Source organism: Morone saxatilis, unplaced genomic scaffold (assembly GCF_004916995.1).
Source record: "Morone saxatilis isolate NCDOM2014 unplaced genomic scaffold, NCSU_SB_2.0 Contig1, whole genome shotgun sequence".
NCBI lineage: Eukaryota > Metazoa > Chordata > Actinopteri > Moronidae > Morone > Morone saxatilis.
In genome coordinates, this window is record NW_023339651.1 from 4773414 (window position 1) to 4786530 (window position 13117).

General features: G+C 41.7%; 1 protein-coding gene across 1 annotated transcript in view; it reads right to left on the bottom strand.

Annotated features, from left to right (window-relative positions):
* Positions 1 to 4505: 4505 nt before the first annotated feature.
* Positions 4506 to 13117, bottom strand: part of si:ch211-216b21.2 (heparan sulfate glucosamine 3-O-sulfotransferase 3A1) — a 28687-nt gene continuing 20075 nt past the window's right edge. Inside the window, 2 exon segments of the mRNA XM_035659079.1 lie at positions 4506 to 4782; positions 4785 to 5355. Coding sequence (XP_035514972.1) covers positions 4732 to 4782; positions 4785 to 5355 — 622 coding nt within the window. The 3' untranslated portion in view covers positions 4506 to 4731.

The following is a 13117-nucleotide window of genomic DNA, read 5'->3' on the forward strand; positions in this document are numbered from 1 at the left end:
TAAACATAAAACCAATAATTTTGCTGCAGCATAGCTAAACAAATCTTTTTTTCCCACATTTTTTGCAGGCCACATTCTCTCTGTTCAGTCAAAATGAGGAAAATCCACAGTGTGGTTCCAAGATAAAATATAGAAATAAAAACTATATGAATCCTCCGCAGAGAATAAGAAAGCCTCTCGTTCCCCATTTGTATCGGTATAACGAATCAAACCAGAATTGTTGATAGGTAATGCATGCTATACTGTATGCTTAATGTAAATACATATGGTAAGGTTTGGAGACTGAGTATGAAACACAGGTATCTTGGTTACATCTGGTCATACAGCGCACCCGATAACACTCAAAACTCTGCTTTGAAGTTTGAATCTCTCTTTAAGATACAGAGTTCACGATAGATAAAGCAAACTTGAAATTGAAAGTGCGACTCAGTCACCCCCTCGGCTGTTTTGATTAAGGCTGTGTGTGGAGCGTGCCTGCCGGAGATATTTGCTCAGACTTGGCCAGGGATTAAGGGCTTCTCTTCTGGGGATCCAGAGAAAACAGAGGTCTGAGCCCCTCCATGTCCCACCACAGGGCACAAGTGGGTGACATAGTTCGTGTGTGGATCCCATTGGGTCAGCGAGTGTGCGTGCGAGCGGTTTTGTATGTATGTGACACTGCCACGTCTGCATGTATGTATGCAAGTGTCTGTGCGCTTGGAGGAAGAAGCACAGAGATTCTGGGTGAACGCGAATGCTCTCACTGCTGCCGTCTTCTTCAAAGCGATCTCTCTGATCCCTTCACTTCATGATTTTGCATGGCCTATATGATGCTCAGGGCACTTCACAGGCTAGCACACACACACACACACGCTCAGATCCTTGTTTTTCTGAAGCGCTGGCGGTTGTTATCGTACAGCCCACCCATCTTTCGCAGCGCTTCTGCAACGCCTGTGTGTGCAAAAACAGGCTCATAGTTGCGTGTATGGAGAGGGGGGTCCGGATGAGTGGAGGTTTTGGTGGCTTAGTTCGAGTTAAAGCAGGGTGGGTGCTAGCTAATTGTGCGCAGGTGACTCCACACAGGTGCTCCTGCGTCTACACACGTGTGTTTGTGAGGGAGAGTGATGCCATATTGATGGAGTGAGTAAAAGAAGCATAAAAGGGGGAAATATAAGAAGAAAGAAAAAAGCAGATCAAAGAGATTTTGCAAGGCTACCAGAAATGCCTGTCTTTCTGCAGCAGCTCGCTCCACCCTAAAAAAAAAAAAACACCACATGTGGTCAGCTGTTTTTCAATACACAGACTTTAAGTTCTCCCCAGGTCCATGCCACTGATATTGAGCTGAATGCTCTCTGACAGGGGTGGTCTGTACGCCGTCCCGCAGCAGATGTTGTCATTCCATTTTCTCTTTCATAGTTAGCCGTTCTTCAGAGAGTTGAGCGGGAGGATGAAAACATGTCTCTGACTATTACTGTGAGGAACCGTCACTGGAGAGGCCCCGCTGACCCACTCAGGAAGGAATAACAAGCAAATTGAACAAGTCAACAAATGGACATCAGCCTCCCCTTCCCTCTGCCCCCGCGTCTCCGTGCAGGTTGTTAAAGTCACGACATCTCAGCACGCGGACGATCGGCATGAATAAGCTCCAGAAATTTGTAGACTTTCAACAGGTCTTCCTCCTCTCATCGTGGTTCATCTGCTGAGTGCCTGTCAGCAGTTTTTCAAATCAGTCAGCAGACTGCGAGGAGGAGAAGGCCAGGAGATTCCTTCAGTAAAGAAAAGCACACAGGTGCAGCGGAGGAGGAGAGCAGAGATGGAGATGGGGGAGAAAAGTGTGTTTGGGGAGTAGAGACAGAAAAGGCATGAAGAAAGACAGACAGCTTGTCCCTTCAGGCTCCTGCTGTAATGATATACTGTATATACATCATTAGAATAAGACTGCAGTTGTTCTGTACAGTGACAGAAGCATTTCTGCTGTTTCAGGCTTCCTGTGTTAGTATAAATCCATCATCAGGAAGAGGTGGAGGAGAGACGTGCCTGATAATTGCTCAGTAGCATCAGTCAGGCCTATAGTAAACAGCGCTTGTTTGTCAAGTTAATCACCAACATATACTGTACATACATATGTATCAGCACGTAGACCTTCAACCTCTTCAGTTCTTCAGAAGCAGCTCAAGTATTTAGGAAGGGTTTTTATCTATTAATGGGAAATCTGCCCTTAAAACTAGGCAGACACTATCTGGATTAAGCATGATTTTAACCTGAAATAAGTTACCTCTGAACATTTTAGATTTAGGATGCATGTCTGCCAGAGCGGCTGCCATTTAATGTTAAGTTTTAGACTTGATTAACCCAATTTCTGAAACATCAGAAATGCATTTTGAGCAAAATGTTATTTGAATAAAGCAATGTACAAAACTTAGCAGGAGGTTTGTGTTTCTGTGCAAACACCCATGTCGTGAGTGGTTGTTCCAACCATACAGTGTGAGCATTAAGTCAGATGTTCTGTGTATCTGAATATTTGCTTTTCCTGTTTATTTCAGTATTGTCATAAGTTGTGCATAACATTCTTTCACGTTAAATTATACTTATTAGCTTGGAGTAACTGCAGTTAACCCATTTCCCACGAATGCTATTCCAACTTTTTTAATATTTGTCCCACAAAAAGCTTGTACCTCTTCTGAGTCTTCAAGGAGCCAGAATAAAGCTTCCAGATTGCAAGCATCTTTTAAAATCCTCCTTTACTCTCTGCCCTGGAGGCTGGACAGAGATAAGCAGAGACAGTATGTGAAGGTGTAACAGTGGATATAGGAAAGAAGCAAGGGAGTGCTCTTATGATTCTGCAGTAAGCCAAGTTTGTTAGATGTGTGATCAGCACTGTAATGACCTTAAAATGCTCTCCTTAACATTATGGATATGGTTTGGTATCCTATTACACTGTATGCATATTAAAATATATATATATATATATATATATATATTTATACAAAGGCCAATGTAAATAAAATATTTACATTTTATCTTTTATTCAAGGAGTGCTTTAAAAATCCCAACAACTTTAAGAAAACAACAGTCAGAACAGCACAATGAGATTGGTAACATAACCCCTCCCCCCCAAAAAAACCTACAGTATATTAGGTTGGTTTCTGATGCTCACACCAAAAAACACTGTTGATTTTGTGTCTTTTGAGGCACATCTGCTTTTCAGAAAGTGGCTCACAATACAAGCAGACAGAAATTAGGAACACAGCTCAGCCATTGTTCTCGTGCTCCCTGGGTTTAAAAAGACTTCCACACACACATCGCCTGGAGGCAAGGAAGGCCAGTGACATCAAGTGTATTCAATTCACAAGGAGGCATGTTGAGGAAATTTGAGTCACAGTTTGGGAAGGCCCTTTGGAGGTCTTTTCCCCTCCACCAGAGTCGCTGTTGCTTGAATAACAGCGAGCGCTATCTTTGCCTGTAACTTCTTTAACTGGAGGTGGGGGAAACAAACCCTTGACATAACAAACTCACAGCTCTGCAACTGAAAGCTGGAAAGTGTTAGCACACTTATCCACATATAGTAAATACATATTAGAATGGATGACCTGAAATTAATATGAGGATAACATGTTTTTAGGTTCAGTATAAAACAAACAAAACTCTAAAGGCATGGGGAAGCATAATAACAACAGAGCAAATAATCACTGAGAAGTTATTCAAAATACATACTGCTTGTGTACTTCTTGAATAAATACATTTCAAAAATACATATATTTTTATCTTTTCATATTCTTTTTTTGCTAGAAAAATGTTAAATTTTTTGAAAGCAGCTATGTATGTTTAAAATATGGCATTAACTCACTCGGTATCGGCTTTTATCAAAAGCCCCTGGACACAATGTGATTTCACCCATCTTCTTAAAGAAGCACTGCATACGATATTTCTGTGTCACAGCCAAGGACTCCAAACAAAAAAACAACAACAACAAACAGTTTCTTCAGATAGTGCAGGGAGATATAATGCAAATCCTTCGACAACTCAATATGTTTTTTAGAAGAAAATATCTCCATGATTGTGGATTAGAGGCAGCTCTGATGTTGAAAAATGTAACAGTGAAATATTGCATATCTGGGGTGCCACTGAGGGGAGATAGGGCCTCTTTCTCAGTCACATATTGCTTAGGGTTAGTGCTGAGGACGGAGGTTCGGGGAAAAAGACTCAGAGAATAAAGTCATGATATTTTGAGAAAGAAGTTTCAATATTTCCAGAATGAAATCACAAAATTTCAGATATTTATTGTACTGTAACATTTTGGTTCTTATCATTTCAAAATATATTTCTTCCTATTTTTACTATTACTATTTGTAAATTTAAGACAAATTAAACATAATTTAATAAATAACGTCATAATTTTACCACAATAAAGACAATATGAGAATAAAGTCATAGTTTTTACATGAAACTATTGTTATGTATATTAGGTTTCGAGAATATAACCAAAATGTTCGATTACAATTTATTAGATCAGATTAAATGTACATGTTTTACAACAGAATATTAAGTTATTCACAAAATAAAGTGTATTCACACATTTTTCAACGTCATATTTCAAAATTATAACTTTTATTGTAACTTTACACTTTTATATTACATTATAACTTTTCTTGAAATATTACGACTTTATTCTGAAAATCATCCCCGTAGAGTATTCCTAATACTCCATTGCAGTATTTCTGACAGTCCTCAGTGTTGCAGACAAAAACACATTCAATCATCCCAGCCAAAAAATCGTCCCGTCATCTGGTAGAACTTCATGTTTTGAAGGGCCTGTAGAAGTCCCGTAGCCTCTGCACCACCTCAGGGTCAATGTTCGGATGGGTCCGCCCTTTGGTTTTGCCCAGGCAGTGGGGCTTGCTGCTGCCCTCTGCCTTCTTCAGGCACGGGAAACCCTTGGTCTGGTTGAAGTAAAAGTGTTTGTCTGTGATGATCCTCTTGAGCCCGAGGAAGTCCTGCACGCGGCCCAGCTCTCCGGCCGGGTCACTGATCAGACGCTCACCGCTCACAAACAGGATCTGGTCCATGGGGAAGTACTGCAGCCAGTTGTCCAGGTGTTTGGCGTAGATGCCGATCTGAATGGCGCTCCATGAGGTGTCGATGAGCCCCGTAGTCCTGTTTTTGAAGGTGAGGCTCTCGAAAGAGGGAATGTCAGGCTTCTTAGACAGTGTCTGTGTGTAGTCCGAGATAGCCCTGGTGACGGGGTCCCTCACTACCACGATCAGCTTGGTGTCCCGGGACATAGCGGATATCCTGGCTGGAGCCTCTCTGGTCACAAAGTAGCTGGGGGTTTTCTCCATGGTGATCTGGCCCTCCAGGGTCTTGGGCATCAGCTCCCTGGGAAGAGAAAAATGTTTGGAAAAAAGGAAGTGAGATATTTGTTTGACCTACACTCCAGACTGAATCACACTGAGCAACTGTCACAGCTATACAACCACGCTTCTTACAATAAACACCCCAACTGGACGAACTCGGGCTATGTCATCGAAAACTCTGAATCCAATCAATCAAGAATAACACTGGAAACAGTTTGTTTGCAGTAGTTTATTTATTTGATCTCTATCGGGTGTCTTTCTCCAAGCTCAATTAGCTGCCAAGAGGTGTGACCGAATGTTGATTTACAGTTTTGCAGCAGCGCACTGTGGATGTAAAGACACTCTTGTGGTGATAGTATGCACATGCTATCTCAAGTGGTCCTTAATGTAGCCTGAGGGGTTATGAAATCAAGAAGGGGGAAATCCCCTGGGTACATTTGAAAGGGGGTATTCTTCACTCTCATATGGCGCGAAAAGAAGAATGTCAATCCCTATACCCATACTGTAGTAGTGCTGTTATAAAATATTGATATTTGAGCTGAAAGGCCCTCTCAGCATAATTGATCCCATTCCTGTCTTTCAGTTTTTGCAACAAATGGTGGGAGAACATCAGAAAAATATGTCAACATAACATGTAATTTCCCCTCTGGTGTAAAGTGAGAAATCACAGATCGGTTCTTGTGGTTTAACACTGTATTTATTTTAAACTTTATGTGGGAAATTACTGAGTCTGTAGGTGTTGTGGACTGTTCCACTTGAGCAATCAGAATGTGTTTACCTCCATGAAATTAAATCCTGAATCGTGATGAAAGTGTGCTCATAAGTCCCACCTCAAATATTTACACCAGCAAAGTTTAACTAGGCATAACCTGAGGTTATAAAATTTATTTGCCAACATTTCCTTATGTGTGCTTGAGTCCTTTCCGCCGTGAACTCACAAAAGGGATGGGAAACAAGCTAATCCATTTGGCCATGCCACCCCTCTTTTCCCACTCCTCTTTCTCTGCTTTCCTTCTGCCCAGCTGCCTTCAGGACAGTGACCTTAAGCAAAGTGGGTAAAAGCAGCGCATGAATGATTAACGCACCCTCCCTCTACCATTTAGAGCCTCTGCAGAATACAGCTTTAAAATTCACCAAAGTACAGAATGCAGGCGTCAATTATTCATCTGCTTGGCTGGTGCTGCTTAAAGCGAGGACTGGCGCTGACAAAGTGGCCCAGGCTGCTCCCAGGGTAGACGCAGTTCGCCGCCCGTGACAGAACTACTGAGACCCTAAAGGAAGGAGGTCCTCTGAAATTTCTGAAGAGTGCTCATTTTTTCAAGCTGTTGTTTCTAGGACCACGCAGGCACTAGCATGTGTGATCACAGTGTAGTTTCTTCCTACCGCCGAGTGCCTTTTTCTGATGTGATGGGCACGATCTTTCTCTCCTTCCAGAAAGAAGCTGGTAAATAATCATGCTCTGTTTAACATACAAAGAATGAAAGGAAACAGAGGGCATGGAGATCTTCGCCGAGGACAGGTTTTACCCAGAGCGCATTTCTAAAAGACACCAGCTGTCATGATGAACGTGATGGCTAACTTCACCAAGGGCTTTCCCCCAACGAGTCCTCAAAATTAAACAAGGAAATACATAATTGACACAGTCTTAACTGCCCTCCAGACTGACACATAGAAGCGTTTTCTGATCTGGTGGTCCTAGCAGCAGGGCATCATGCAAGAAACTGTTACTGGTCATGGTTAAAAGAGAAAGAAAAGCGATCAGTCATCGAACCATTGTGGCTCTAAACGATGTCACATTATTTCTTCCTCACGCTCCTTTCCTTCAAGATAATTCCTACGGCTGCTAAAGGTCATTTGAACGTAAACGTGGAGTTTACTGAAACAAATGATCCTGCCGTTTTTCTTTGGAGGAGTGGACGTGCTTTTCTCCACATCCAAGACTCTATTCTCAATTCTGACAGTATAACTGAAGCCATGTCAGAGGAAGAACTACTGAAGTCACGATTACAGAGGTGGCAGCACAAATGTGTTTTTGCCAGGTCTCCTTATGGTTGTTCCAGGCTTTAAAACAGCTGTCGGTTGGGCTCAGCGTATTAAGTGAAACGGATCTAAAAGCCATAAGTCAATACCTTCAGGCCAATGTCAAAACACAACCATGCTATGCGGCTGAGTGGATGTTCTCTGTGAGGAACAAGATCACGAGGTCAGCACAAGGGGGACTCGCAGGAAGTGGTCGATAAAAGCAAGAACGGCAACACAGGTGCACTGATATCTCTACATCCGCCTGCAAAACACTGACCGCCATCTGACCTCCAGAGTCTTCTCAGTGTCTGCAACCTGTCCTACAGCTGTGTGAAGAGGAATGTGGACAAGGCTCCTTTCCTCTCACATTAGCTCTGCCCCATCACCCCAAGAGTCCAGAGTGAGGGTGTATAATGGTGCTTTAAAACAAACCTAATGCCGTCTGGGACTGCAATGGCTACTAAGCTGACAAGTCAATAATGAAGAACACACAGACTTAGTATTGATAACTGGGGACTCCCATACACTGACATGCAGGTAGTCTTCCTGAGTGTCTTCCTGTCTATATTTGCAACCTGCTGATATGGGAACCACAAGACTTCTGAAACAGCCCTTACAGTAGTACCATAACTTTATGATCCAAAAGAGAACATTATTATTGTTTTATGAAAAAGAAATGAGCCTGTACTAAAGGAAGCATTCATATTTGATGGCGTGCGTCCAGCTTGTTTTGTGGTCGATGCACTCACAGCGGTAGTGTGTTGGTGCGAGGCCATTTTCAAGGTCAGTGAGGTATGTTGTATGGAAGTATGGAGGTCATAAAGCACTTGTGTATTCACGTTGATGTTAATGTTATAGTTTTTAAAAGAATGGTTTCAGGTTCATCTGTGGAGTGCAGTCACATGAAACAGATACTTCTGAAACGTTCTGTTTTGTGGCAAATACAACTTGCTTGCATGCATACAAGGCCTGCAGCTAATTATTGATGTTTATGATGGCGCCACATAAGGATTTATACAATATCTTATTCACGTATGCAGCAGCCAGACTAAACAGATGTTCATGTGTAAAATTGGCACACTTCCCCTTTAATTAATATAAGGAATGTCAAAAAAATGAAAATTGTCTATCACAGGTTCCCAGAGCCCAAGGTGATATCTTTTAACTGTATATTTGGTCCCACCAACAGTGCAAAACTCAAACATATTACATTTACAATTTACAAAATAGAGAAAAGAAGAAAATTGGAGGTCCACTTGGTTCCTAATAACCAACTGGAACCACTAAATTTTAAAAAATGTTGCCAGACAAGTGATGTTGTTGTAGTTACTAATCAATTAAGTGACTAATGCACACTAGTGTTAAAGAAGTAAAAAACTTCAATCCTCAACGTTTGAGTTTTAGTTGGGCAAAGGAGTAAGGATTGGTTTTACAGTACGTGAACTTCACTGGGGTATTTCTTTCCATTCTACAGCAGAAGCATGCAGCGCTTTCTAATGAAACTTTATTGGCAGGGTAGGTGATGTAACAGATGACAAACTGTCCAAGTGCTTGATATTTATTGCAGTTCCAGATTCTGCTTTGATGTCTTCATCATGCTGCTAAAATATGACTCCCTGAACACAGTGATGCATGAAACACAGGCAGCGGGATCCACTCATGAAACAAGACACAGACCCAAACTAAAAAAAGAAACAGCGCATGAACCCTGGCCTCCCTTTAAATCAAATTCACTGCTTTGGCATGCATTTAAGTTCTGGAGAGCAACAAGAAAAAAATGTTTAGGATGACTAAGAAGTTTAGAACATAACAGCTTGTGTACATGACAGAACATAACACATGTTGTAATTGTACGTCATTCCTCTCATATGGAACTAACTAGCTGGAAAAGGGTGCCAGGACTCATTCAGGCAGCTCTATTCCCTATTAAAAAACGAAATCCAATGTACACAGTAACGTGCAGTACATCACTCAATGCGTCCTTTGTAGGCTCGTCTATAAAGTAACCACTTTGGAATAAAGGGCCTGACGCATCGCTGCTTTCGTTTCCCTACTGAACGAATTTCACTTGCAAACCAACTGAACTCTGCCCTCATATACAGGCTGTGACTCATGTCTGCCTGTTATATAAATGCCAAAAAAGTCTGACTGCGCCATAAGGTCTTATTTACTGTAAATCGGGTGCACAAATAATATGACAGCTTGACATATGAATTAGGGAGGAGTAGAAAACTAACAAATGATCAGCTCTGAATGGGCCATTTCCTGGTGTTACCCTGAACCTTTTACAAAGGGGCTTGGATCTGGGCCAATGTCTGTCAATTGACAGGAGTTGTAAAGACATAGCGGCAAGTGGGCATGAGTGCTGTCCACTTCTCCCCCACAAGCCTTTGATTCATTTTTCCTCTTCCAGCAGGGAACCCTGGCAGGCATAACTACACTCCCACAGTGTTCCCCTGCCACTACCACCAGATAATAATCTTGTAATTGGCTCAATATTTCTGCTGTTTGTAGGCGAAGCAAAGGCCAGCGCCGCTCTTGGTGGCTTGGACTCACCAGATATTTTCCAGGTCAGTGGATGCTAGCGGAGGTCAGAGAAAAAGGAGGAGGAGGAAGGCGGGAGGGTGATTTAGAGTAATGGCTGCTGTGCGGTGAGAGAAAAGCCCACTCCTCTGAGCTCGGAGCATTGCTGCTCTGCCAACCAACAACTGGGCTCTTAACCTGCCCTGCGGGCTGCAATCGCTGCCGGCGTTGCAGCACATAAAGCTATAGAATGACACACGTATGATGTGCTAAGTTGCAACAGCCTCTGCAAATTACTCTGGGAAGACCACAGAAACACTAATGAATGACAAAATGACATGTTTGCCATAAACTCTAATTCACCTCCTTTTGTATTAATCACATTATTCATTTTAGAGGTGGGGAGTGAGTGGCGCGATGTATGTGGCCTTCATCATCTGCTGAGGCTGGATGGCGACAGATCCAACTATTTATAATTCAGGGATTACAGGTGTGTTTCCCAGCAGCAGACAGATGCTAGCAGGAGAATCATTTATTTTATGACCCTGACTGTCTCAAGATCAGCCCACCTGACCTTTTATCTTCCACTGGATCCTCATGCACTGTGTCACCTCTGCCTGAACACCTGCAGTTTACAGCTCTAAATCCTCCCCCCTGGACCGTTAAGTGCTTCTCCAACATGGCTACACAGGATTACTTCCATCTGAATCACACAGCTTCCATGGCAGAATTGAGCGTCTCAAGTTTTCTGTTGTTAGGACAGTGTGCAAGATTTGACTTTGACCAACGGCTACATTTAGCCATCAGTTCTTCCCCCCAGGTTGAAGATCACTGAAATCACCTGTCCTTGCCTTTGATTGATGCATGCTGTCAGCTCCTTGGTACTCACAGCTCACTTTACTCCCTCAATTTGCTTTACTTACAACTATATACATTTTCCATGTTTGGTTCACATGTGGCCAACTGGTCCAATCTGGAAAAAATAAATAAAAAAACCCCAGTCCAAAAAAAGTCAGATCTAACATCTGAAACACATCTGTATTTCTCAAACAGTTTTGATTCAACCTTGGCCATTGTTTTAGGTTTTCCCAAGTCATAAGTACTGTAGCTTTATAGGGAAGCAACTAACAAGATCTTGATCAAATATAATTTGAGATGATGAATATAAGGGCATTGGCTAAAAAAAATAGCTGGAACTATTAAGAATACAGAACCTAGTTATTTTCTTAATAAAGCAGAAGTAAATTCTCCATACTCAATTTGCACTTTGAGTTAAGCAGAAATTATTCAAGGTGGGCTCTTGGAATTAAAGAATGAAATCAGAGCGGTACATGGGAACTGTAGGGGGTAGGAAGCAATTTTGAGAGACATACAATTACAAGATAAGAGAGTGGTCTATTCTTGGAAAACAACATGGGAGGACAGGGTCTACTGTTTTCCTCTGGGAAATGGCATGGTTTTGATGAAAGTAGGAAAGGAAAGAAACCCAGCACGGCACTGGGGACACATAAGATAACAATGTCACTGTGGATGAAAAACTTTGAAAAGTCAACTTTTAAATAACAGGAAATTCATTGTCAGATTGGCGATTTGGTGTGTTTCAAATTAGACAAAAAGGATGTGAATGGGTTTCAAAAGCTTGTGGTGGTTTTGTCTGGGAGGAGGGCAGGAAATTGGACTGAAAGTGGAAAAATCATTTAAACCTCAGTGTCATTAATATAACAACTTTCTTAAAAAACTTCACAGTAGTGTTAAAAGACAAAGACAAATGGGAAAGTTTGTTGAGGATAAAGCCTGTTATTCTCCCTTAGGCTTAGATGGAGGAAAAACAATAAAGGAAAGTTAATCAACAGCACAAGAGCAGACTGGGGAAAAGCAACACTGGAAATAGTACAACGTTGTGTTGTCTATTCTGATTTGCTTTAAGATTCAGTCACATTGGCTATTAGCTGGTGAAAGCATTCAGACATTAATTTACTTTACAGCCTCAAACACAAACATTGAAAAATAGTGCTGGCCGGTTGCCATTTCAATTTATCTCAATTGAAATGTTTGGCTACACTTGGAAAATGTACATTTTTTTTAATGTACACTAAAATATTAGAGACCTCATAAATAATGTCTGTAAAGAAAAATAATCAGACCTATTGTGATTTGTTACTTGGTGAACTTAAGTACAAGAATAATAATGTATCATACACTGCAGCAAAATAATGTTTTTCATAAAGTCTTGGATAAATAAATCTCCCTGCTGGACACTCACCTTACCACTAAGCATTGACTTTTTCCTCTTCCTTTCTTCCCATACAACAACAGCTATGCGATTTAGTGAATCATTTATAGAGTTAGCTTTGCGGTATGTTCTTATAAATTTATCAGCAGTGTTTTTAACAGAATCCTTCTTTTTTTCCTCGGTGCTGAACGTAAGTCCCTGGTTTATTGCGTAAGGGGGAAAAATAAGCTTTATCTTTATGGCGACTTGCTTGTGAATTATTCACCCTCTCTAACTGTGGTGGAAGACTGAGGGAGGCGAAGAGGCCGCAGGACGCGTTCGAGCCTTCTGAAGCCTTTTACACATCAACTGCTGTAGCAGAGTCTGCTCACTTCCAGATCCAGACTGCATATCAGCAGAGAGGACGGGAGGTTAGGCGTGGAGTGGAGAGGGCGAGACGGGTGAGAGTGATGGGGGAAAGAGAGGGAGAGAGATCAAAAATAGAAAGAGGAAAGAAAACAGACGCAGACAGAAATAACCCATTTACACGGTTTTATAATTCTTACCCAAAAAAGAGATAATACTGTCAAGAAACACAAGTGGTCAGGTGATCATGCAGGTCGTAAACAAACCCCCAAGTTAGCCAACCTTATTTGGAGAAACAGTGAAATTACGTACCTAGACTTTCTGTCCGAGACATCCATCACAGTTTATGGACCCACTTCCTGGTTTAACTTGACCTACCGTGCTTACAGTACCACTACTTACATTTTTCATGTGCAATGAGGTGGTGACAGACCAACCTAACGACATTACCATCCCTACAACCAGGCTTTTACCGCGGCTGATAAACAAATGTTGCGCTACGTACAAAATGCCTGTTAATGTAGTACAATGCTCGTATGTGTAAGTATTATGAACGAATTTCCCTCTCTATTGGTTTACTCAAATGTACATATTCACTGATTTTCTATTTCTGAGTCTATATAGGTTTTCTCATAAAGCCTGAGGCTGTTTATTTTCTCTG